At 40.8% G+C, this 25,355-nt stretch overlaps 1 protein-coding gene across 2 annotated transcripts in view; it reads right to left on the reverse strand.

Moving 5' to 3' along the window:
• Positions 1 to 6,777: 6,777 nt before the first annotated feature.
• The window catches only part of ATP7B (ATPase copper transporting beta), a 40,277-nt gene continuing 21,699 nt past the window's right edge, over positions 6,778 to 25,355 (reverse strand). For both annotated transcript variants that reach the window (XM_074859740.1, XM_074859739.1), the window contains exons 5-21: positions 25,113 to 25,274; positions 23,673 to 23,749; positions 23,133 to 23,307; positions 21,606 to 21,839; positions 21,331 to 21,422; positions 21,068 to 21,195; positions 19,448 to 19,602; positions 19,104 to 19,238; positions 18,179 to 18,373; positions 16,465 to 16,647; positions 14,735 to 14,933; positions 13,243 to 13,389; positions 11,785 to 11,927; positions 10,033 to 10,236; positions 9,806 to 9,923; positions 8,932 to 9,034; positions 6,778 to 7,437 (exon numbers count right to left, since the gene is read on the reverse strand). In XM_074859740.1, the coding sequence (XP_074715841.1) occupies positions 7,173 to 7,437; positions 8,932 to 9,034; positions 9,806 to 9,923; positions 10,033 to 10,236; positions 11,785 to 11,927; positions 13,243 to 13,389; positions 14,735 to 14,933; positions 16,465 to 16,647; positions 18,179 to 18,373; positions 19,104 to 19,238; positions 19,448 to 19,602; positions 21,068 to 21,195; positions 21,331 to 21,422; positions 21,606 to 21,839; positions 23,133 to 23,307; positions 23,673 to 23,749; positions 25,113 to 25,274 (2,715 nt within the window). In that variant the 3' untranslated portion in view covers positions 6,778 to 7,172. The remainder of the gene's footprint in view (positions 7,438 to 8,931; positions 9,035 to 9,805; positions 9,924 to 10,032; positions 10,237 to 11,784; positions 11,928 to 13,242; positions 13,390 to 14,734; positions 14,934 to 16,464; positions 16,648 to 18,178; positions 18,374 to 19,103; positions 19,239 to 19,447; positions 19,603 to 21,067; positions 21,196 to 21,330; positions 21,423 to 21,605; positions 21,840 to 23,132; positions 23,308 to 23,672; positions 23,750 to 25,112; positions 25,275 to 25,355) is intronic.

Raw genomic sequence — 25,355 nt, forward strand, 5'->3', positions numbered from 1 at the left:
TGCAGCAAGTATCTGACATAATTACAGTAATTATATTGCCTCCGCACTCTTTTATAAATCAGTGACAGTATATATTTAATGAGCTCTTTCCTGTTCAGCAGGTTGCTCCCAGCCACTCAGATCTGCAACTGCAATGCAGAGGTATCTTAAAATAATATTAACCCTTGGAAGCGATGCCCCTTTCTGTGGGGACACAAGAGAGTCTTTCGGAGCAGAGCCTGACTCTGCACACCCTTTCCGGTGCCTCTGGAAAGCACGGGCAGGCTTCAGAGCGAGCCCCCGTGCAGGTCTGATTTGCCCTGGTGAGTTAAATTTTGCCAGTTCTGCCTGCATGAGCTGGATGTGGTGATGCGAGCATTGTCGGGATGTAATCTGTTTGTAACCTGCACGCACGTTACAAGCAGCTCAGCCCACAGTAGTTTATGTTGTATAGTCTGATGCTGTGTCCTGTAGGAAAGCCAAAGTTTTTCTTGTCTTTTCACAGCAACCAAATATTTTTGCAGCCCTTCAGCTAGCAGGTGTCCAAATAATAGTCCATCGGCTTTGCCCATGCAGAGGTACCTCTGGAGGCACAGTGGGACACTTGTGGCAGTGCCAGTGCTCTCTGTGCATGGAGCGTGCAGCTGGCCCAGGCTGCTTGGCACAACCTGTGCATCCCAGTCAACGGGGAGGTAACATGGGTCACTCCAGGGACGTGCCGCATCTGGGCCACCTAAAATCCAGCTCTACTCTGCAGAGAAGCCCGTGACATTTTCGCTCCAGGGACAAAGTTTATCATGTCTATCACCAGGAGCACGCAATGAAGCAATCCCACACCTGGCAGGAAAGCTGGCACAAAGCCAGGCACTAAAACACCAACACCAGATCTTCACTGCAAACTCAGAAGTCCTCTGCCCTCCGTGGACAAGACCCTTAGCTGTGTCCCCTGCTTCAGCCCCATACACCTGCCCACTGACACGCAGGAATTTAAGAGCCAGCTCTAAAACCTGAAAATGAGTGCACACAAGAGGACCACAGCCAAATCCCATGTGCCCCCCATGCGGTGGGGCTGCCCCCCAGCCTTTCCCAGCAGTGGGCTTGGCACCAGCTCCTACTCATGCCTCCATGACAGAACCACACTGGGTCCCCCAAGGGACCTGATTAAATCTTCACGCTCCAGAACGGACAAGCAGGCCCCTCACCAAATGCAATTAAAATCTGCACAGAGTGGCTACTCTACCTTGTTCCTCTCTGTCAGTCCGCACCGTGTATGTGTATGGCACATCTGGCCCCCTGCACTCCCTGTTGCCAACTGAGCAAGGAAAAAAGCTGCAGAGCTGCAGGACAGCTGGCAAGTACCAGGCTTGCTGTGCAGTCCCCTTGTGCATGGCCAGAGGAGACTGTGCTCTCCTCCTGCTGCCCACCCCAGGGTGCCATCTCCAGCTCTCACCCTAACGCTGTGAGGGTAGGAGAGACGTGAAGAGCTCAAGGTACATGGACACTCAGGCAGATGTTCCCAAACAAAGAAATGTCTAAAAAAATAAAAGAAGCGGAGAGATAAATGCTAGTTTTAAAGCAATTTGCTTTAAGCAAAACTGCCATAAACCATCCTCTACCGAAGCAGAAGCTTGGGTGATCCCACTGATCTTGTGTATCCCCAAAAGCACCTTTGTCAAGCTTCACCTGATGCATTCCCCAAGGCCCTGCATTGCCCAGGGACTGCTCCTTTTCCTCTTCAGCAGCTGGTATCACCTGGGAGCTCCTCACCTGCCAGGGGCTGAAGGCAAGCAGGGTTACAATGGATTTAAGTAATAGTACAGAGCTACAGCACCTTGCGACCGTGGCACCACTGCTTTTTAGAAAAGCCTTGCACTGTATCAGTCTTAAAAAGAGGTAGCAGTGGAGGAAACACAGTTTGGCAAACTCTTTCAAACCCAGTCTATTTATTAGTTTTATAGATAGTCATATGGATTTTGGGTAGCTCCAAAAGTGTTTGGAGGCCTCAAATATTCAGATTTATGCCTAAAATTTTTTTGATATCTATCATCAGACACATGCAGCTGTAGTTCAGAGGAGCATTGAGCATATGCCTTATCTTCATTGACTCCAAAAGGATTTAAAACACTTGTACTTTGATGCTCCCCTGGACAGAAACACATACCTGGAGCCTTATGGCAGGTCTACATGATGACTTCTCCTAAGGTAAGAGTCTGCTTAAAACAAAAAATAACCAGACAAGCAGTCTTGCACCCTCAGCTGCCTGGGGAGTTTAAACTCACATCACAAGGTGAAGGTTTGTTCTGAGGTCACAGGCACCATGGTTTGCCTTCCTGCAGCACTGCTTTTCTTCTTGAATCTCAGCTTGTCAAAGGAAAAAGAAAACTTAACAATTTTAGCTGACAGCATATGAGGAGCTCAGGATTTACTTAGGTGTCAAATAATACAAACAAAGTAGCAATTCAGAGCTCAAAGCAAATAAACACTAACCTAAAATCTGTTCCTGGGCTATATAATGTCAAGTCAGCCCAAAATGCTAACACTCTATGTTATTTGACTTAAACTGCCCCCTTTGCACTTTTTAACCTCTTTTAACCTCGCTGCTAACCAGCAGTGAATGTGTTGTATCTTCAGATGCTTTAGAGATTAAGGGGATTCTCTGGCTTGGGCTCAACCTGCAGTGACATCTCGTGGTCCCCCACAAGGTGAGGTGCTGGCTGCCAGGCAGCACAGCTCCCCAACCCGAACCTCACACCGATGCCCCTGGACCACAGCATTGACCAGCACCAACCAGCACAAATCTCACAGGGAACTTTCCTCCACCTGGAGTGGCTGAATGCCCAAGTGGGGAAACAAACACACAGTTCCTCCTGCGACATCCCTTCCCTTTCACCTGCAGCACCAGAGGAAACTTCAGAAATCATCCTTTTATGCGTGAAGATAAATAAATCATGAAAATCAGATGATTGCACGGAAAGCCTGTGGATGGGCCATGCTTGCCTGCAAAGCCTAGGTGCTTTTAACTCGAGACAAGGAGAGAAATTAATCTGCCTCCTCCCGCATTTGTGCCTGTCTGAGACTCACATGTTAGCAGGATGCTTTGCGCTTCACTACTTCTTCTTTTGTTGTTACTTTCAAATGATTTCCCACTGAAAACCAACACGCTTGTTGTTGACATCGTAGTACAGGAAATTAAATCTGACATTTCAGTGTTACCTGATTTCCCATCCCTGTACAGCATTGTATGATTTCACCACCTATTCATTTGTTTCCTTCACACACAAATGCATTCAGAAAAAATACAATCCTTGGAAGAGTATTTAGTCAGAGAAAGGTTGTAATCAGCTTGGATAGAAATCAGACAGTAAATTTTCTTGAAAATGGGGAAGGGAGGAGGAAATGAAATGGTTTCTTTCCTGTGAAATTAGGTCACCAAAAAATTTTATGGCAAAACTATACCATGAAAAGTAAAATAGTTGAAAAACTTCACGGGAAACACTAGTCCTGAGCTATTGTACTAAAAATAACATGAAAACCGAAGTAAAAGATCTGATTCATCAGACATCTTCTATGTTCTTAAAAAAAAAAAAAAAAAAAAAAAAAAAAAAGAAGGTTACGGGAAAAGACTCACAAACTTTTCCCAGGGCAAAATAACTAGATGTCCCAGATATACAGATATATCAACATTTAAGGTCAGATCAGCAGTAACTGAGTGATGCCGGGAGAATGTGCAGCATGTAGACACCTAAGGCCAAAACTGGAATTTGAAAAGCTCCTCCACAGTGTCTAATCCATCAAAATACTCAGGAACGGGGAACAAGATGAAACGTAGCACACTAGCGAGCAGCCGGGGCACAAATCTTAGGGATTACCCCAAGAGCCCATCCTCTCGGGCACCTTCCTTCAGCCATTTTACTGGACCTGGTTCACAGTGCAAAGGACCACCAGCCACAGGTCAGCACCTCACTCTGCTGGGGGCTCTGCAGGCAGATGGTCCTGGTGAAGGCAAGGCAAGCTCATAATTATGTTATGCAGAAATGCAGATGCTGTCCTCCATCTCATACACCCCTCCAGTGAGTCAGCTCAGGTTTAACAAGATCAGTGATCACAAGTGTCAGGACTAGCACTTATATTTTTCTTGACTATGTGTAACTATTCTAACTTATAGGCATTTATGCAAGTTTCACAGCAGTTTACAGTCCAAGACATTATGCAAATATAGTTAGGAAACCTTAACATATTTTCTAGTTCATTTCAAGTTATTAAATAAAATCAAAGCTAATATTTTTTCCAGTCCTTTGGCACCTCCTGAGAGCAGGATAGTGTGATCAGTCCTCTACTCCAATAATTTTCCAGTTCATATTATGTTCACAAAAATAAGAGAGAGGCCAGCTGGAGAGAAGGTCAGGACATTGTCCAGGGCAGTCGCCTGCCCCAAGTCAGGATTCACCTCTGGCTAATGCATTTTCATCAGATACGTGCCTGATCACCATGCGCATCTGAAGAACCCCCGTTGTCATAATGGAGTGCTCTTCCAGAGCTCCATAATCTTTCCTGTTACACAGTTCCTCCCTAGTGACTAATCTAAATCTTCTTTGATTCAGTAAGCCTATTATTTCTTGTTCTAGCCATCATGAACATAAAAGACATGGAAAAGATGAAAGGAATAAATTGTTCTCTTTGTGTTTGGAGACTTGTATTTCCTTTGAGTATTCTATAAGCAAACCTACTCAAACTCCTTCGATCTTCTTATATTTCTCATTCTCATGTACTTATGTTCTCATGTTTTCTAGATTTCTGTTAAATCTCATTGCTCTTCTCTGAACTGTCTCTGATTTTTCCTAATAAGTATGACATATAAAATTAGACCTGATACTTCAGCTGATGCCTCTCCAGGGCTGAACAGTTATTTTATGTCATATGGATGATATAGTCCTTATATATCTCAATGTTTCTATTCATTTTGCAGCATCACTATGTTAGAATGGGTCACAAAATGAATGCCACCCAACTAGCTGACTTTTTTCTGCCAAGCTGATCTTTAATTCCTCTCCTTCCTCTTTGCAAAGTTTGTCAGTTCTGTCCAATTTCTCAAGATTATTTTGAATCCTAATTCCACCCTTCAACGTGCTTGCAACCTCACCTGCCTCAACATACAATACAAAACTGTCTCTTTTTCCCGTGTTATGTATCCTGCCTGAAACAGAACACAAAGCAGTCACAAAATCTCTCTTCTGTGTATGTATCCTGCAATCCAACAATCACTGCTTATGCTCTTTTTTTTTTTTGCTGTACTCCTCCAAAAAAAAGGACAAAGACACAAAGTTGTTTGTTTGTTGTTTAAAAAAACACAATATTTTTACTGTAAGCACTGGTAAGAAAACATAAAAGAGTGAAACAGTAGACTATCTTCCCCACAGAGACACGTATAGGAACCTACAGCATGTTTGAAAAGTGTGTGCTGTGGAAGTAATCTCTACAAATGTAATAAGATTTTACAGTTTTAAAACTGTAGAGGAAGAGGGAATAGGAAGACCTGCTCAATGCTTCAAGCACAGTTCTTTTCCTCTCTCACTTGTTTTTCATTTTTACGTTAGGAGGAGCAGGATTTGAACCTGTGTTGGAAACAGTTCTGTATTTAAGTCAGTGAAATTAAGCAGTTATTTCACATTGCTTAGCACAGTAATTCCTGTTCTTTCACTTTTTAGATTAGGCTATAAAACTCCAGTCTGCCTGCTTCAAAGTCCCACAATTGAGCAACACAGCACCACGGGACCAGATTCAGTGCACCAAAGCTGTTGATTCCTACTGTCCTGACTAAAAAGTATTAAGGGATGAATTTGACATTCACAGTGATAAAGTTACTGCAAGCTTTGGTAAAGACGTTAAAGTGAAAAAAGGGTTGTTCAGCACCTTGATTTCTAAAGAAACTAGAGAAAAGAGGGAAATTAAAACTAATTCAGAACATGAATACAAATTTACATTAAAATTCAAGCTATTACAAATCTTCTTAGTTCAAGTCCTTCTGTCATCAGAAAAGGTTATTTATATGGTAGCAAATGGAAGCCCCACATTTTAAGGACATTTTTCCACCTTTACCACTTAAACTTTTGGCTCCGTTTCAAGCAACCAGCAAGCTGGGGTTAACTTATGCAATAAACTCACTCCATTCAGCCATGCTGGAGTCACACCAGTGCTAGTTCTGCTCTCATTTACATCACTGTAAATACCACCTTTGCTCACACTGGCATAAATTCTTCACTGTGTCAGAGGGAAGAGACAGACAACTTCCCAATTGTCAGCAGATTCATGGGGTCCTGCAAAGTATCCACAGGAAAATTATATGCTGACTTGGACCAGGAATTGCTCTGCCTTTGCGGACTTCAATAGGAACAGAAAAGTTCTGGTGACTTAAAGGAGTTTGTCCCAAACAGGAATATCTGTAAACAAAATAATGACTCACAGAAGATATCTTGTGCAAAAGGGAAAAAAAGAGCTCACATGGAGCAAAAGAGAAAATCTAGGAGAGCAGTGGGAATGACAGAACAAGTTTAGCAATGGAAATGGGCATCAAAAGGATGCAATACCTGAAAGCAATTGAAAATTTTTGGAAGAGACCTTTCAGAGAGTTATAGTCAGTGAAACACCAAAGCACTTTTGGTCCAAGGAGATGCACATGAATCCCAAATACAAAGTGCTCTCACAGTGATGTGACTAGTCAGGATTTTGTGTAAAAATACAACTTCCGACCACAGAGATCCTTATGCCATAGCTATTTTCACTTGGACACAGAAATTAATATTTGGCAGCTCTGAAAATCTTTTACTTCATGTGGTCTTGAAAGAATAAAGTTAGAATGAGCGAAAGTACAGAATTTGGTGCCCAGCAAGCAGTTCAGAAAAGAGAAACTCTTTAAAAAGACTCTGAAAATTACAATTTTACATTATTTCACTAATTGCTGTGTGCAAATGAGCCAGTTCATTACAGAGCCACAGATTCTTTCTATGACTAGAAATAACTGGTGACCTGAAAAAAAATCCACAATCCATACAACCCAATATTGAGCTGAGTTGCAATCGTTTTGTGAGCTGAAGGAATGACTTCACTTACAGTCTTGAAGCTCCTGATGAAATAAGTTGGTCCTTCCTGTCACTAGTAAAGAGGAACATTTCCTCCTGTACTAAGAATACAGTGCTTCAGATGTACTGTTCTTCATCCCCTCCATTCATGAGCAAAGACCACTTGTCCCCTTCTTCCTCAACAAAACCATTATGTCTTGGCAACTTGTCTGAAGTCAAGGAAGAGAGAGACACTTGACTAATCTGATCCCAAGGAGCCGATCTGGATGAATCCCTCCTCCTATCATCCATTCCGATATGAACACTAATTTGGGAAGGAGTAAGTGGCTTCATGCGGCCTTGAGCCTGTGCCTCATAACTTTCTGTGTCTGGCTTCTTATAACTAAGAAGAGAAAGAGAAAAGATGTTTAGTACCAAGAGGTCAATGTGTAGAAGCATCTTTGGCGTTAGAACAAATCAGAAATTTCTGATAACCTAAATGTTACCTGCACTTCAGACACAATGTTAACGGCTAAGAGTACTGGTCACACAGCATTAAGACATTTCAATAGTAAAAGAAAGGAACTCTCAAAGTGAGGTTCTTTGAGAAAAATTATGAGTTTGCTGAATTATGAAAAGGTTCATAGTAAACAATTGCAGGGGAATGGGCTTGATGACCCAAAAATCACTTTCTGATTCAATGTATTCTAGGTCAAAAAAAGCCCAGCAATGGCAAGTATGCACAGTCTTCTTCACATATGTGTATTATCATGTTCTTTGGAATCTGAAGTTCTGTCCAGCTGATGTGAAGCTTCAGGAAAAATTATTGTCCTAGAGAGTATACAGTAATACAGCTTCCGTAAATTTGAAGCCAAATATGTTTTGGGGTGTTCTCAATATCTAACCACAATGGTGTCCAATATTTAATATAATCAGCACAAGATCAAAAGAATTTGAGAATAAAGGAATCCCTTTATAGAAATTTCTCATTCTTTGGATAACTACACACAGAAAGTTCTTAGGATGAAAAACCTGTAGTGGTAGTGCTGATTCTGCAACAGATATGAGCACATATGTAGTTTTTATTCTAGATTGTGGTCTCACTGAGCATTTGCAGGATCAGAAACATGATGTGGCAACAGATTTCCTATATTAGTTTATACTATACTGTACTATACTATACCATACTATACATTACAGAAGACCCGAGATACAGTAGAAATATATGAAGGTTTGGACTAATTTCAGACACTGTAAAAAGTATTATTTTTGAAAGATGTTTGCTCACAATGCTCTTAAAAACAGGTCCACTGTAACCACCCTAAAAGGGCAGACGAAAAATGTAGCATAAAAAAATTAATAGAATTTGAAAAATCTTATTATAGTTCAGAAATCTGTTTGCTTCCAAAAAATAGAGTAAGATACTTTATCCGTAGCAAGGTGCAAAAGAATAAACACACTGCTTCTCTGTTTCTCTCTGGCTAAATTAAATAGACAAAAAACCCACAACAAACAGGTACAAATCTTTGAAAAAACATCTACTGCTACATTATGGAGAACTATCTTTTGAATTATTTGTTCACTTGATATTTACAGCAAAACCAGTGCTGACCATTACTTCACTTGGTATTGAACAACATGTCCAGCACGGGTGTCCAGGTGGCACTCAGTCAGACTTTTAACTGCTAGTTAAAGAATGCTCAGTACAGTCTTAGTCCAGGCGTGTTCATAATGGTGACACCTGTCTCTTTTGGAGCCAAGGATTAGACAGAACAACCCCAAGCTAAAAGACTGTCAGGTACTTTTAGGTATACAAAGCCTAAAACAACATCTCACTTGAGTCCCATCAGCAGTGCTGCCTACAGTTCCCCGAGTAATTAGTATTGAGACAACTTGCCATTTCAGCTGCAGGGAAGACAGCACGACAGACACAGAAGAAGCTGCCATTGCTGCTGATCCCATCCAAGGCTGAAGCACAAGGCCAACAGGCATGAACACACCTAGCAAAAAAATCATACAGACATCAGCCAGAGCCACCTGTCCCCATACAGACATTTCTGTCCTTGCATATCATAGAATAGATCAGCAGTTCTACAACATGACTTGCTGAGACCTCCATAAACACAACTAGACTGATACATATTTACTCACTTATTTTTGAATATGTCCCTGCCGTTGCAAGGGATGACCTTTGCACCAATTCAGCTACAAGACTGCGGCCACAAGGTAAGGCTATTTGTCCCTTCCAGCTATTCTGCACATATGAAACAAAGAAAAGCAACAGAAAGACAAGGCAACAGTCCATGAAAAGGGAGAAGTTACTCAGAAAAAGAGGAATGCTTGAAGGAAGTTTTAAGGAGGAACGTGGAGCATGAGAAGATATATGACAGAAGCAGAGAGAATGCAAGTAGTAGGAGAGAAATATGTGATTCAGGGTGAATAAAAGAGGGAGCACCCAGAAGTGGGATGGTATCTCTGATTAGAGCTGGGTTTTGGATATATAGAAACTAATCCCCAAGTACTGCTACGTGAAGTAAGAGCAAGGGTTTAATTTCATCATATAAGAATTTATTCCTAAGAGTTTAAAATTTGGGGAAAAAAGATTTTTTTCTACAACATGAAAAAAAATAAAAGGTATTTGTTTTGTCCTCCTTCTGCCAAGATTTAATTACTCTAGCAACCTCTCTTTGGTTCCTTGAGCAAGAAATCCTGAGAGAGGCACCGCAGAGCTCAACTGTGCTGCTGTCTTAGTCAAGCTGGCAGTCACATACCTGCTGCTATGGGTATTCCAAGCAGATTATAAATTAGGGCAAGAATCAGATTTATTCGTATTCTTCGAACTGTTCTCTTTGATAAGTGAATACTGGCAACTACATCCAGCAAGTCATTCTGCAAGACAGAAGAGCATTGAAATTTTTCCACATGCAGTCTTCAGAATACCAAACCAAAAAGAGGAGTGTCAGTGATAAAGAGGACAGGTCAAAACTATAGTGCTCACTCGGATAAGAACAACATCTGCTGCTTCAATGGCAACATCGGTACCAGTTCCAATTGCAATTCCAACGTCGGCCCTGGCTAGTGCAGGGGAATCATTGACTCCATCACCAACCATTGCAACCTTCTTCCTCCCATTTTGAAGCTCCTGGACCTTTGCAACCTTGTGAGAAGGAAGAACCTCAGCAAAGACTTTTTTGATCCCAACCTATGTACGAAGAAAGAAACACACCCAGTTGGTGATATGCTTCATGCTAAAAGGAAGAGCCATTTGCTGTTCTGGGTGAAGGGGAAACAAAGGAAGATCAACCAAACTGATTTCAGTGGAGGCAACACTTGCAAGCTACACAGAAAGGTGAAGAGCAACATGCCTTTGGCATAAGAAAGGGACTGATTACAGCCCCCTCCATCTTTACTGCAGAGATGCTGGCAAACCATGCTCTGCCCTTAGCGTCATGCCCCACAGAACTTCTGAAGCTCTACTGTCCTGGTAATAAAGGTCTGATGTTTAAAAGAGCCAGTTTTCAGCTAATCATGTTGCGTGATGCACCAGTAAAGGTTTCAGTGAAATGTATGATCAGGCAGTTACACCAGGGGAAACACAGAAACACCATTTGCAAGTCTCAGGGAAACTATGAAAATAAAGCAAATGGCTGACTAAATGCTTGTACTCATCCACATCTCAACTAATAAGGAGTTGCTACCAATGGCTTCAGCGCTGTAGTTGAAAAGCAGGTGGGTGTATTGCCCCTGGTTTGGCTGCCTCGGCAGGGAGAGATCAGCTTTTCACTACACAAAAACTCTCTTTTAACCTTTCAAAAAGTATCATTTTTAAAAGTTTTTAGGACTGTTACCATTTTTCCATTGGTAAGGAAGTAAGTGCCAAAAATTCAATGAAAATGTAGGTTGGCACAGATTAAGCTTGGTTGAAAACTTTACTTGAGTGCCTGGAACCATAAATTGAAGGTTGTTTCTGAAAGACTTCTCTTAACAAAGAAAGGTGGGGTGGGAAAGTGCTTTACTACAATTCAACACAAAAGCTTGAATCAAAATAGGAGAAGGATTAAAACATCACACTGAGAAACAAAACAGACCTCACCACATACGAGAAGGTGCATACCACAGCGCTGGCGAAGTTAGCTGTGTGGTGGAATACCTTAGGAAAGCAAGGTGGCACATGGTAGATTAGAAGTAGACCAATGCAAAGGGAAAGAGGGAAATGAAGATGGAGAGGGTGGAAACGAAGCAAGGGAGAGTGAGAATTTGGCTTTGCCTTTGGAGTAACGTTTATAGTTTGAGATCAAGGAAATCTCATATAAACCCAACCTCTTTTAGACTGCTATACTTCTTAACAATAATTCTTATTACTATGTTACCCTTAAACATAATGACAAATCCCCACTTACCTTATTGGGAACAGAACTGGACCTTAAAGAAACTTTCCTTTGTCACTAACCAAACACAATTGCCCTTCAGTGAAGGGAAGCAGGAGTCTTCAGTTCAGCCAGACTAATTACTGCAAGAAACTCTGTATCTCTGGAGAAGTACTGACTGCTTGTCTTCAGCGAGATCTTAATGTAGCCACTGGCCTTTAGTATGGCATTGTACCTGACCTGATTTTCAGTCCAATTCAAGAAAAGTTAGTCTTGATTTAACATATCCAGGGAAACTCTGAGTTCCTGCTCCAAATTCACTGGGGTAAGCAGAGTTTTAGAACCACATCATGTGTTTTTTTGAAGTGCAAAGAAGCAGATACCTGAGTAGCAATGGCTTTTGCAGTTTTTCTGTTGTCGCCCGTTATCAGCACCACATCTATTCCCATGTTTTTCAGTGTGTGCACAGCAAGGGCTGCCTCCTGCTTGACAGTGTCTGCTATTGCGATCATTCCACACAACACACCTGCACAAAGAAACATCATCTGTTAGAGGGAGCTGTGGGGGGCAAAGTGGCAGCAAGAGAACAGGACTCTCCCTCCATCACACCATGGTGGCTTGTGAAATAACACATTCTGGGCAATATTGACACTCATAAGCCTGAATGACTGTCTACAGTTTACTAAGTTATGGTCTCTTTCTTACACACACACACTTTTCTCATTTATCTGTTTCAGTTCGAACAAACACCTTTGATATTTAGTGACTGGGAGGAAGGGAAGAGGAAGTTAGCTTTTAAATATGCCAAATTTCTAGGTTTTATGGTATGTACAAATATGATAGTGGGCCAGAGAAAGTTTTAGTATTTGTGTCCAGGTCAGATGTTGAAGCCACTCCTCCAGGAGGAAGCATATAGAATATACGGTTTTATGTCCCCTAATCTTTCCAGGTTGGATCCCTATTATAATTAATTGCCTTCATACAGAAATGTTGCACCTGCCTTCCAACACATTGCATCCATGCAAAAGTGCATCCATGTTTCCTTCACATGACTTACAAAAATCTCACATTGGTTTATCATTGCATGTTACCTTTCAAAAGTAAGGACTTAAGTAGGTTTTTCAGCTCTGTATCTCTATTTGCTATTCCTAGCAGTGACAGGCATGCCAGCTGTATATCAGAGGTCTTATTTCCATGTTAAGAGCACTGGATGTTGCCAGACTGCTGATGGAGCCCAGTCTGAGATATACAAATGCATCTCAAAACTGCTCTGTAGGACCACCAAGAATATTTATTCAGTAACTGAATCAGAGGCCCCTTTTCAAAAACACAGATGCACTGGCAATCTATCACCGTTATAGCAGTTCCTCATATTAAGGTATGGTCTGGCATCTCTTTCTGTGTAGCACAGAACAGAACCCCTCCGGCAAAACTCATTTATTCTAATCTATTATACTTGAATGATTTAATGAATGTTTATTCATGAGATGTTTTGAAATCAGTGATGCAATAGGTTGGCGTGTGATCCTTAGTGAAGCAAAGCCAGGATGGGACATGACACTGCACTGACACTGCTTTTCTGAACAGCAATCCTAGACAACAGGAGGTTCAGAAATTAATACTTGAATTAAAAACTACCCAACAAAATCTTATAAACACTGTTCTGAGGTGAAAGCTTCTTTTAAGAACACCTTGATACTTTGCAGTTCACAAGCAGTTCTGCACTGAAAGATTAGCAGTTTCTTGACACTAAGCCACTGATCAATTGCTCCAGAGTTTGTTTTTATCCATTCCGTGGTAGGATCAATTGATATTAAGTGACCCCAAAGAACAGCAGTTACCATCTATAGCCACTAATATGGCAGTCTGTCCTTTTGTTTCATGGTCTGTCATTGCATCATTTACATCATTTGCAATATGCAAGCCATTGCGTCGCATCCACTCACGATTTCCAATCAGCACTGAGTATGTATGAGAAGCTGATGAACCTTTGTGCACAGACAAAAAGAAAAATGAGCAACTCAGAGATAGTGAACACAAGCCAGAGAAGTTTGAGGATGACAATGCCAGGTTGCGTTAGCTATAGAAGGATATTCTGAAGAGGTTTTCCCAATATTTTTTTTGTGTGTTCTGGACTTGAAATGGTCACACCCAAGACACAAACAGAACAGTCTTGTTGAAGTGCTGCTCTCATGGCCAAACACAAATGCACAGGCACTACCTGAAGACAGTCTCATAAAACTTTTCTCCTTCAGGATTCAATCTGTTCCTGTTTATACACAGAAGTGTGTCATGAACTTAATGGAAGTATTTGCCTGTATTTGCCTTTGCCAGTTGGCATTGTTTTTCTGGGTAAGTGCAGTATGCACATTTCATAAATGCCATGCTGCTTTGTTCTCACAACTAATGACTTCTTTCAAACATAAAGGGTATTTCTGGTAAGAAAATTTGTTTTGTTCTAACAAACAATGAAACAGTGTGTAAAGCACCTCATTATCAATTCAATTCAACTTCACAAGAGCTGTATGAAGCAGGTGAGAAAATATTACATTATCACCATTCACAAATGGCACAATTCTGATGATTAAAGTTCTTATTTTATTTAATTCTTCTAATAGCTTTCTCAAAAAGGTCAGGAGAGCCACAGTCTTCTGAAAAGAACTGATGAGCTTCTTACAGAAGGCTTTAAATACTTTTTCTTTCTCTCATACACTACAAAAGAGCAAAGTGGCTTCCACCGAGCCTGAAAGAAAAACAAATGTATTGGCCTAATCAAAAACATCAGGCACTGAAACTCAGTTTGCAGATATAACACCCTTTATTGTGCATCGGCTGAATAGATTTCTTTTAAAACAAGAAAGTGCCTTGAGAGATACATGAACAGAAAACAAAAGGTCCGAGTTAATATGGAACTAAAGGGTGTATATAAAAAGTACCAGTAAGATAATGTATGTTAAATGTAACTGCTCTAAATGGGAAGATAATGCTAATTGGCAAATTTTGCTCTCTGCTGGACTATTCTTCTATCCAAAAGGGACATTGCTGGGTATGCCTTATTGCTTATGTATTGTATGGACTTTTTGAGTACCCCTCACTGTAGCATCTAAATTCTTATTGAGGTTTCTGAATTGCAGAGAGATTGACAGTAGAGGAAAGAAAGAGCTTCAATTTTTTGTTAAGGCACATTTTTGTCCCTCATGTTCTTTGCCTCCTTCTGCCATAAATCCACCTTTCTGCTGTTCCTAGTCCGATAGTATTGTTTCACAGTGGTTGGCACTGTTGATTCATTAGCCCTCTCATTGCAACTGGCAGTCACTTCAGGGGCAGACATACCATGTGATTTGGAGAGCGTGATCAATGCATTATCTCCCAGAGGAGCACTGCTGTCCCTGCTCCTGTTAGTATCCAGATTATTGAGACCCTCCTCAGCCATGTCCAGGACAGCCTCCACACCTCCGACTTTGCAGCTGATGCCACAGCCTGGGACTGCCTGGAAATTGGTGCAGTATCCCAGGCTCTGAGTGCCAAGCTCCTGTGGATGTAACCAGAGTTCATCATCAATCCCACTGCAGTACAAATATGAGATAACTCCTGCTGAAAAGAGGGCTCCTTCCTCCTCTTGACAATGACTGACTGACAGAAAAGCAGCATGGAGTATCAGTAGTGCAGAACTAAAAATCAGGATGTTCTGGACATGCTGCGGTTTAGACTTCTAGAAAGGGGCAGCCATACAGATCACAATCAGGTCTCAGCCCTAGCAGCAGCAAACTATAAAGGACAACTTTTCCTTTTAGTTCAAGGACAAAGCATTTAAACTGGTGTTTCATGACCTCAGCCAACACTAGGAACTAAAGAGAAATACTACAACAATAAGCCATACAGCTTTTGAAAAGATGCAACTTCTAATTAACCTCACAGACAACTGGCTGCAGGGGATCAAGCCTTTTATACGTATGTAAAAGTATAGTGAAAAACTGTATCTAATTCCTGGACTGATCTGGCTGGATGATAAGGAAACTGGATCTTTCTGTTGAGTTAAAGAGAGAAGCCAGTGAGTACCTTCAAGATGAGAAAAGGCATTATCAGGACCCTAGGAGTTACAAAAAGAATGGAAAAAATATGCATTTATAAACAAGTTTTTCTGAGTTGTCTCTGGAAGCTGGAATTACATGGACCTTTCAGTGACCTTCTTACAACATAGTGATGATGAGGCAGGTGGTAAGAATATTAGCAAAGAGTATAGCATGGCAATTCATATAAGCCATGATCCTGTAATAATTGGTGCATGGGATGACTACAGAAGTGTCAAGGAACTAAGACAAATTTGAAAACAGAAAATGTAAAATACAAGAGAGGCATCTGAATTATTACCCATACTCTCTTTTCCCTTCTAAATTTATATGTTAACTTCCAAATTTTACCATTGAAAGATCTATCACTAATAAGTTTGATATATTCTTGCCAATTAATTTTTCCATAAATCAATCAATGACTTGTCTTAGCAGAAAGAAATTATTTATTTAAACCAGGCTTCCTATTTTGGTTACTATTTCTGCTTTCATTCTTCCTGAAACATTTGAGGAACACATGCAATATATAAATGACTTCTGAGGATCTGCAAAATTTGCCAAGACTTGAGTAATCTATTAATTCATTTGTGAAATTCACAAATATCACAGTTTAATATTCAGATAAGCAAGTGACTAATAGAAGTGACTAGTCAGGTAACACATGAAATGTCACCACACACATTTGCTTTACAATGCTATTTTAAACATAAGTATTCCTCCTGCACATATTCCACAATCCTTATTTTCCCACTAGTTCAGAAAAAACTTTGTGAGATCATGCTTGAGAAGTCCTCAGCATTACCAGAAAAGCAAAGCTTAGAATATGTCTTCTGGTATTGTCCAGACTAAGATGCACAATCATAAAATCTGCCAGCTTTCCATCCTGTTAATTTTCAGGCAGGCCTGTCCCATTGGGACTTGCTCATTTTATACAACATTGCTGCATTTGCACAGATCCCTTCAGACCTTAGATGAAATAGGAAGGCTAAGTACCTCTTTGCAATATTTAGTGACTGCCACTCCTAAAGGATGCTCACTGCTGGCTTCTGCAGTGCCAACCACCACCAGTACCTTCTTCAGAGAGAGCACAGCCGTGTCTCCTAGCAAAAGCACCCTCATGACTTTAGGAACTCCACAGGTGATGGTCCCAGTTTTATCAAACATCACAGTCTTGATCTGTGAGAAATAAACCAGAGTTACTGCGAGCATAGCAATGTTCATATGCTTTAGGCACATAAACACAGGCAAGACCTTAACAGTCAGTTAACTATATTCACACCAAGACAGAATAAACATACAAAAGTAGGGATTCCCGTATGTACCTTGAGCTATCTGTACACTAGATCTCCTTATGCTTCCTTGTTCATTCCCCATACAGTGATTTCACTGAAGCTACAACATCATCCTGTATCTATATCAGGATCTCAGACAACAGAATCATTGCAGGACTTGTACTGTCCTTTGTGTGCGCATGTATGTATACACATACAGGATTCAGGTAATGGCACCTTCATCACTTTTACTACAAGGTATATGATGCAAGGAGGGCTTTTACAAATGCAGTTCTACATAATTAACAATAGCACCGACGAAAGAGGACTCAGGAAGTTATTTGGCAATAAGAGCAGGGGGGTAGAGTGCAAGAAGCTGCAGCAGGTTCCAGAAACAACAGCCTAACCAAACCCAATTTCATGCTATTCACCAAATACAGCAATCACTTGTTAGCCAGCCCAATGGGTCTTGAGGAATCAGGAAGGAACCAAAAAACAGTCCCACACACACTGAAACCCAAAGCTAAGGTCAATTCTAGTCCTGAAAATAAACACAGCACAGAGAAACACATGAAACAAAAAAATAAACAAAGTAGGCACTATTTCCATTCCCAGATATTCCAACCCACCAACCTTGCAGAATTCAACAGGTCACCTAATTTTCCAAGCCCTGACCCTAGCCTCACTTAGATTCAAAAGGCAGAAAGTCTTGACACTAATTAGCAGTCATTTTTTTTGTTTTTTTGCAGAGCCTTGGAAAAACTTCTGGTCTATGCTTTATAATGTCCAGTAAGAACAAGAATTATCAGTCTGATTAACTTATTCTTACCATCCTTTTCACTTAAAATGTTCTGCCTATGTCTAATCCAGTCTACCATAGAATGGTTTAAACTCATATTCTTTTCACTGGCTGTGGACATGTCAAACCGCCTCCTCCTTCAATCTCCTCCTCCTCTTTTCATCAGTTTTCTGTCTTTGAAGGGCTTTTTCTGCCTCCCATCCTTTTTCTATACACTAAAAGAACTCCAAATCATTCTGTTTTTCCCTTACATTCTACATTTTAAACTACTGGTCATGAACAATATGCATTTCACAACAGCCCTCTGAGGAAAGAAGTAAAACACTGGATTATTGGGATCTTTTGCAGAAGAGGTAAAGAGAGTGCAAAAGTCAGAAATCTCCGAGCTCATGCAGAAGATTAGCAGCCTCACTGGCATAAGAGTGCAGGAACTGTTGGCTCTCAACACTTTGCTGTGACTGCTTTGAAGAAAGAAGGTCAGATCTGTCTTCTTTACCTTAATGAGCAGCAAACAATAGAAAAAAAGCCAAAAACAACATTCTGCAGTCTTTCTCTGGACCAGAAGGATTTCCTAGGAAATTATATTTCACGTAGCAACAGCTGGGTAAGCTACGAAAGCACAGAATGAACTATTAACCTTGTGTGCCATTTCCAGGGGTTTTCCGCCTTTGATGAGAATACCATTCTGCGCAGCAACTCCTGTGCCCACCATCACAGCTGTGGGGGTAGCCAAGCCTAAAGAACAGGGGCATGCAATGCTCAGCACAGTGATTGAGGTTTGAAATGCAAACCTCAGTATTAGTTCAGCTTTTGAAACGTGTTTGTTCTGATTCTGCAAGAAGAGGAAAGAGAGGGGGGAAAAAAAAGAAAGATGTATGATTGCTGATAGAAGATGACATAGACGTACAATCAATCATAGCCATTTCAAAAAACACATTTACCTGGAAACCTCCAGTATAGGAAAGCAATCTATTATTGTTACTGTAATGGTAGAGAAAGGTCAATGTTATAAATTGTTTATGGCAGTATTTTCTGGCTTTTTTTTCTGCTCAAGCACGCATATATTTGAGTCTGTTCTCAGACTCCCATATGACAATATAACTTCCTGGCATTTCCTTTATAGCTTAGCAAAGGAGAACCATATTTCCAGGTACACAGATCCCCACAGTTGCTGAGCACAGCAAATACACATCCTAAATACAACAGAAGCTCATCTTCTTTTGAAACTCAAATCCACTATCTGCCATCAGGAACAAGGAGGTCCAAAAACTTCAGGCAATATAGGAATGGCTCAGCTCCTTGCAGTGCAGATATAGGTCACGTTTAGTCCAGAAAGACTGCCAATAATTTCAGTTTGTAGGAACCCCATGCAGAACTAAGGGGTAAATGCAAAGGTATATTTACACCTGCAGATAGATTTTAATTAGTGCAATTATCTGCTCTGTGTAGAAAACACCATGTTGTACAAAAGTATTTGCCAGGTTGCAACATCAAACCCTACACACAGGAGGTACATTAATTACACCTAACACCAAAATCCAGCTCTTAATGAAATTACTTACAGGAAAATATTTTTGAATAACATCAAAATTTATAAAACCAATTGTGATCCATACTATCAATGTCACTGTTGAAATGATGATGATAAATGGAACAAAATATCCACTAAACTTATCTGCCAGTTGCTGGATGGGTGCCTATAAAAAAGAAAAACATATTTGTATGTTTATAATCAAAACACATAAGTATGTAGAGTTCCTGGAAATATCTAATATTCTTCATCTGATTCTATTCTGAAGTCTGGAAAACACACAGATTGTTGAACAAGTAAATATATAAAAATACAGAATCTTTTTCTTATATAATCAAAATCTGTGAATACGTTTTTCTTTTCTATTATTTTTACCTTTGACATTTGAGCTTCTTCCACCAATTTCACAATTTGTGCCAGAGTGGTATCATTACCAACATGAGTTGCATTTACAAGAACTGAGCCATGTGCATTTATAGAACCAGCAATCACTGTGCTCCCAGGCTTTTTAGTGACTGGCATAGCTTCCCCTAGAAAGAAAAGGTAAGAATAAATGAGGCAATGCCCTTAATAATAGTGAACATACTCCATTAGCACACAGCTCATCGTATGCTGGCAAAATCAGCATGCTAAGCAATAATGACCAGAAATCATGTATTGCATATCTCTGTCTAGTGAAGACATGTGTAAGTGCTGTCATACTTCTGTAAAACTTTTTCTAGGTTTAGTTTCAAAGCAAATGCTGTTTCATTGGTCCTAACCCTCCAGTATGACATCCCTCAAAAGGGTCAGGAGCAAATTGATTGTAAAAGGAACTGCTAAGAATTTCTCCAATTAATACTTTGCATAGCCATGGGAGTTTGAGCAATCTGTCTTTATTTCCACCATCCCCAGTTTTCAAAGACTAGAAAAAGCTGTCTCCATGGCAAAGCTCCTGTTCTCATGCTACCTCTCCAAGAATACTAGCTCTAGAAAACCTTTATTTTCTCTGGTTTTAGGGTTAGTGATAATGACTGGTTCTCTTAAACTAAAGGTGTTCCTGTTCCCCAAGCAAAGTAAATACATAACTAAAACAAATAAGCCAATGCCAATGTAAAGTTTTTATATCCTTTACCTTATTTATAAGAATTGCATGATGCAGTAAATACTTATTATATTTACAAAATGAAATAAAGATTTCAGAAGTTATGAAAAAGTCCCATGAGCATCAAGTCATGAGGCTTCCTTTCCTTCTTCTTGCTCACTGGGAGATCCCTGTCAGAAGCCCTGTTCACTGCCCCTGCATACACCCCAACATCTCAGCAATACTTCCCTATCACCCTTGTCCTGGTTTAGCCAGGATAGGGTTAAGTTTCCCCAGCAGTGGGGGGAAGCTCTAGCCGGGTTATTCATATACCATGCTGACGTCATCTCCAGGCACCCAAGCGCAGGGGAGAATCAGTGAGCACATGCATTTGTGCAGCCGTTCCTCTCACTGCTCTATCGGTATATACCTTGCTCTGTTCCTTGTTATCACTGTTATTCTTATTGTTATTGTTGTTGTTTGTTGCGTTGCTGTTGCACTGTTGTATTAAACCTGTCCTTATCTCAGCCCCGGGGCTTTGTATTTCAATCCCTTTGTGGGGGAGGGGCAGCGGCTTCAGACCCCGGCAGGGACTAAACCACCACAACCCTTTAGAAGTTATTTCTGAGAAGGTGCCATCTCTACAAATACTTTCCAGTGGAAACTCCCAACAGATCTCCAGAATAATGACAACAGTGTTTAGACTCTACCCAGTACATTAATAAAAGTGACAAAACTGAGTGGAAATTCTTCAGCTTTTTAGGGTGTGTGCAGATGTGGGATTTGGATTCAAGCTCACAAAGGCCAGGTACAGTGTCCATTAAGGTGGGAAGTTATTCAGACAGCAGTTTTTGGGTTGGGTCTGCTCTCTTTTCTTGTAAGAAAGTGTTCTAGAAGATTTCACTTCTTTGTGTAAGTGTAAGGCAAGTTACCAGTAATGAGAGACTCATCTGCCATAGAACTGCCTTCAACGACCTTTCCATCCACCGGGAACTTTCCACCAGGAACAACCTTTACAATGTCACCCCTTTGAACCAGTTCAACAGCTACCTGCTCCTCCCTGCAGAAGACACAAGTAGAACAGATTATTTACAACATCAGGTTCAAAAGAATAATAAAGCTTTCACATTAACTGCATCAAGACTAGTCTGTGCACCCAGGCAGGCTGAAGGGGTTTTGGTTCATAAACACATACCTGATGATAGAGTGGTCAGGTCCAAGAGTCACTACAGTGGCTTCTGTGGCTTGAAGAGATATAAGTTTAGCAAGAGCTTCTGAGGTCTTACTCTAAGAAACAGAGATAAATGTTTAACATATATTGAGATACATAAATGCTGATGTCTGCTTAACACAATGACCGCTAAATGACCTTGTATTATATAGGCTACATCAGAAACCTCTGACTCACTCTGAATACTTTTATTCTATTCTCATCATAAATACACAATAATTAGTGTGAAGATGAGTTACCTTTGCTATGTGTTCCAGCCATCTTCCAAGGGCAATGAACACGAACAGCATTGGAGGAGTGTCAAAGAAAGTGACAGGGCTTTTCTCTGCCTTTTCAATTATTGCTACCATCAGGATCACACATGAATACACATAAGCAATCGTCGTGGCCAGTACGATGAGCACATCCATATTGGCTGTCTTGTGCTTCAGTGATTTGTAAGCTTGTACATAAAAATACCATCCACCAAGAAACTGTTGGTGTAAGTATGGACAGACTCGTATTAAGATCACAGCACTGAAAGCAGAGAGTATATAATATTGCCTGTAGCAAAATTATAAACATGTAGTAGATAAGGGAAGGCATTGCTGCCCCATGCAAATTTTATATTGATATAACTTCAGTGGAGTGGTCTACTAGGAGGCTGACTCTGTTGTCACCCTCTCACTTGCCCTTCCTTGTTCCTCTGGGGAGGAGTGGCTGGAGACCTGCCAGTCAGAGAGGGACCTGGGGGTGTTGATTGACAGCCGGCTGAACATGAGCCAGCAGTGTGCCCAGGTGGCCAAGAAGGCCAGTGGCATCCTGGCTTGTATCAGAAATAGCGTGGCCAGCAGGGACAGGGAAGTGATCTTACCCCTGGACTCGGCACTGGGGAGGCCGCACCTCGATGACTCTGTTCAGTTTTGGGCCCCTCACTACAAAAAGGACATTGAATTACTCGAGCGTGTCCAAAGAAGGGCAACGAAGCTGGTGAAGGGTCTGGAGCACATGTCGTACGAGGAGCGGCTGAGAGAACTGGGGTTGTTTAGTCTGGAGAAGAGGAGGCTGAGGGGAGACCTCATCGCCCTCTACAACGACCTGGAAGGAGGCTGCAGAGAGCTGGGGATGAGTCTCTTTAACCAAGTAACAAGTGAAAGGACAAGAGGCAATGGCCTCAAGTTGTGCCAGGGAAGGTTTAGACTGGATATTAGGAAGTATTTCTTTACAGAACGGGTTGTTGGGTGTTGGAATGGGCTGCCCAGGGAGGTGGTGGAGTCCCCATCCCTGGAGGTGTTTAAGAGTCGGGTAGACATAGCGCTGAGGGATCTGGTGTAGTTGAGAACAGTCAATGTTAGGTTAATGGTTGGACTAGATGATCTTCAAGGTCTTTTCCAACCTAGATGATTCTGTGATTCTGTTCCCAAAACAACTCTGTCAGCTAAATATCATCCTTTTCCTCTGCAATGCAAAGTAAACAAGGCACAGAAATTGAAGGGATATACCTACAGCTACCTAATTAGTTTGCAGCTGATCAGGTATTTCTTCATTTTAACACTACCTTCCTCACTTGGAAAACTGTCTGATGCAACTTTAGCAGGAGTAAGTGCTGTGAGCAATTACAGAAAGGATAACTTGCAGAAAATTGCCACTTCATTCTGTGTAGGTGGTACAGACAAGAGGGCAGGGCTAATGCACTAAACCTTTCCAGTCTCCTATCTTTATCACATCAGATTACATAAATGCGAGATGAACAGAAAGCAAAGCTCTAGGAAGTACTGTGAACATACCTGAACAAAAGTGCACAGGACAAAGAAGAGAAGATTTAAAATAGATAATCCAGGAATGAGATTCTTTTCCAGCACCGTAGACCCATGGTGCTCACCATCAGGTATTAGCATATAAATCATTAGGATTAAGACAGGGATCCCAAACAGGAGGCTGCACAAGAAAGATTTTCTCCACCTGAAAAGTAGAAGCTGTGAATCCCTGGTTGTTGTACACACCGCAGCACCCAGGCCAAACAGTGTGCTCAGTGCAGAGCTTGGGGTATCAGTACTGTATTAACACAGAGCTTCGGGATATTTGGGAATGATCCAACACTCTGGGACAGTTTCAGTGTCTCCTACATATTTAATTGTATTGACTTCTATCAGTTAAAAACTGAAACTAATGAAATTAATAAAACTACTCGAACCAAATGGCAAATTGTAAAATTAAATATGCTTTACACAAGGATAAACTAAATTAATCGGGAAGAGGCGGGGGAGGTGAGTTACAAGAGATGATCTATACACGTTCATTAGTGAGAGAGAAAGAGAAATACTTACTGCTGTATTTCCTTTTTATGATCAAGGTTATGTGCATTTGGAACTCTTTTAGCCACGGAAGCATGAAAGCCAATTTCCTTTTTATTGAAAAGGAAGGAAAGATAAGTGAGTTTTGATTAAACTAACCATATTACCTATAACATTTTTAAATGACACTACTTTTAGAAGAAATGTCAGAAAAGGACACTCTTCCATATTTAATAAATGCCAACTTCTTATTTATTTTTAGATCGTGCCAACATGAGAGGATATTTCAGACAGTACTCAAAATGTGGACTGCAAAGGATTTCTGCTACTGGACACAGTATATAGATGCAGTAAGTGTCCCAGATTTCTTAGGCACAGGAAGCTCCCACTGACAGCTGGAGTTCTGCTGCCCTCCTCCTCAAAGAAAATTTCATCTCCACTGGAATAAGTATGAGAGATGGGAAATACCAAAGGAAGGTAAAAATGTACAAGCCACTGGGATAGTCCACCTTGCAAGCATCTCCTTAACACTACAGTTGAGTAACTACACCTGAAGCTGAAAATCAAAGTCGCTAGCATCAGTTTAAACCTGTAAAACAACAAACTTTAGGGCCAGTTTTGACTGATGCTTCAGTGAGTTACTGCAGTAGAACCACACCATGTCCCCCCCCAAAAAAAACCACGAAGAACCCAAAGCACAATGCATTTAAACTACTACTACAACACCTGCAAGCACAATACATTTAAACTTCGTATCTGCATCATGAGATGCTCCTGTGGCAAGATGCACTTTACAGGACGACTCTGCCAGCCTGAAGAGTCTACTAGTTAACATGTTAATCACTGCTGCCACACTAATTCTGCAGTTTAGGAGCTTTTTTCCCCTGAGTAAATACTCTAGAACATGAAAGGCAAACAGCCATGATAATGGCAGATTTTATGATCTGTGTGGTTACTACTAAGCCAGGATTTTTTTCTTTTAGTGGCTGTATCACAAGCTCTTTCAGTTTAAAAAGTTCATCACTGAATTGATGTGGGAAAAAATGTCAGTGTATACAGAGATGCGTAATACTTGTGGTATGGACTGTTGCAAAACTTCTTTTACAGCCTCTTTCACTGGCAAGAGAAAGTAATATTTTTCTCTGAATATCAACACTTCACTGAAATGACTGGAAATCAGAGACACATGATTCTACACACAGAACTGCAAAGAATTAATATATGACACTTTTACCAGATATAGATAAAAAGGTTTCTTTTTGTAGTTTTTAGGGTGTGTTTTTAGAGTAACAACGTGGGAGACTATGCACTACTGTGGAGCAGAGCACAGAGCTTCACCACAGAGCATAAAAACATATGGCAATAACTATGTCATCTGCAAAAGTCAGTGAAACCTCTCAAATATCAGCTGCTTTATTTCCTTTTTAAATTCACCTTATAATTGTTCATACATAAAATATTTCTAAAGCCTACCTCAATTATTTTTATAATATCTCGAGGTCCAGTAATTTCAGGATCAAACTGGATGTGAGCTTTGCAAGTAGCAAGTGCAACTGAGGCATAGAATATGCCATTTGTTCTCATGAGTTTGGATTCAATATTGTGAACACAAGAAGCACAAGTCATCCCTGTAATCTAAAGAAAAGACAAATTTAGGTACAGTTAGCAGTCCCCCACATCCACTCAGTATTTGTGGATGAATTTGAGACAAGGTTT

This window comes from Strix uralensis, chromosome 2 (assembly GCF_047716275.1).
Source record: "Strix uralensis isolate ZFMK-TIS-50842 chromosome 2, bStrUra1, whole genome shotgun sequence".
NCBI classification, from domain to species: domain Eukaryota; kingdom Metazoa; phylum Chordata; class Aves; order Strigiformes; family Strigidae; genus Strix; species Strix uralensis.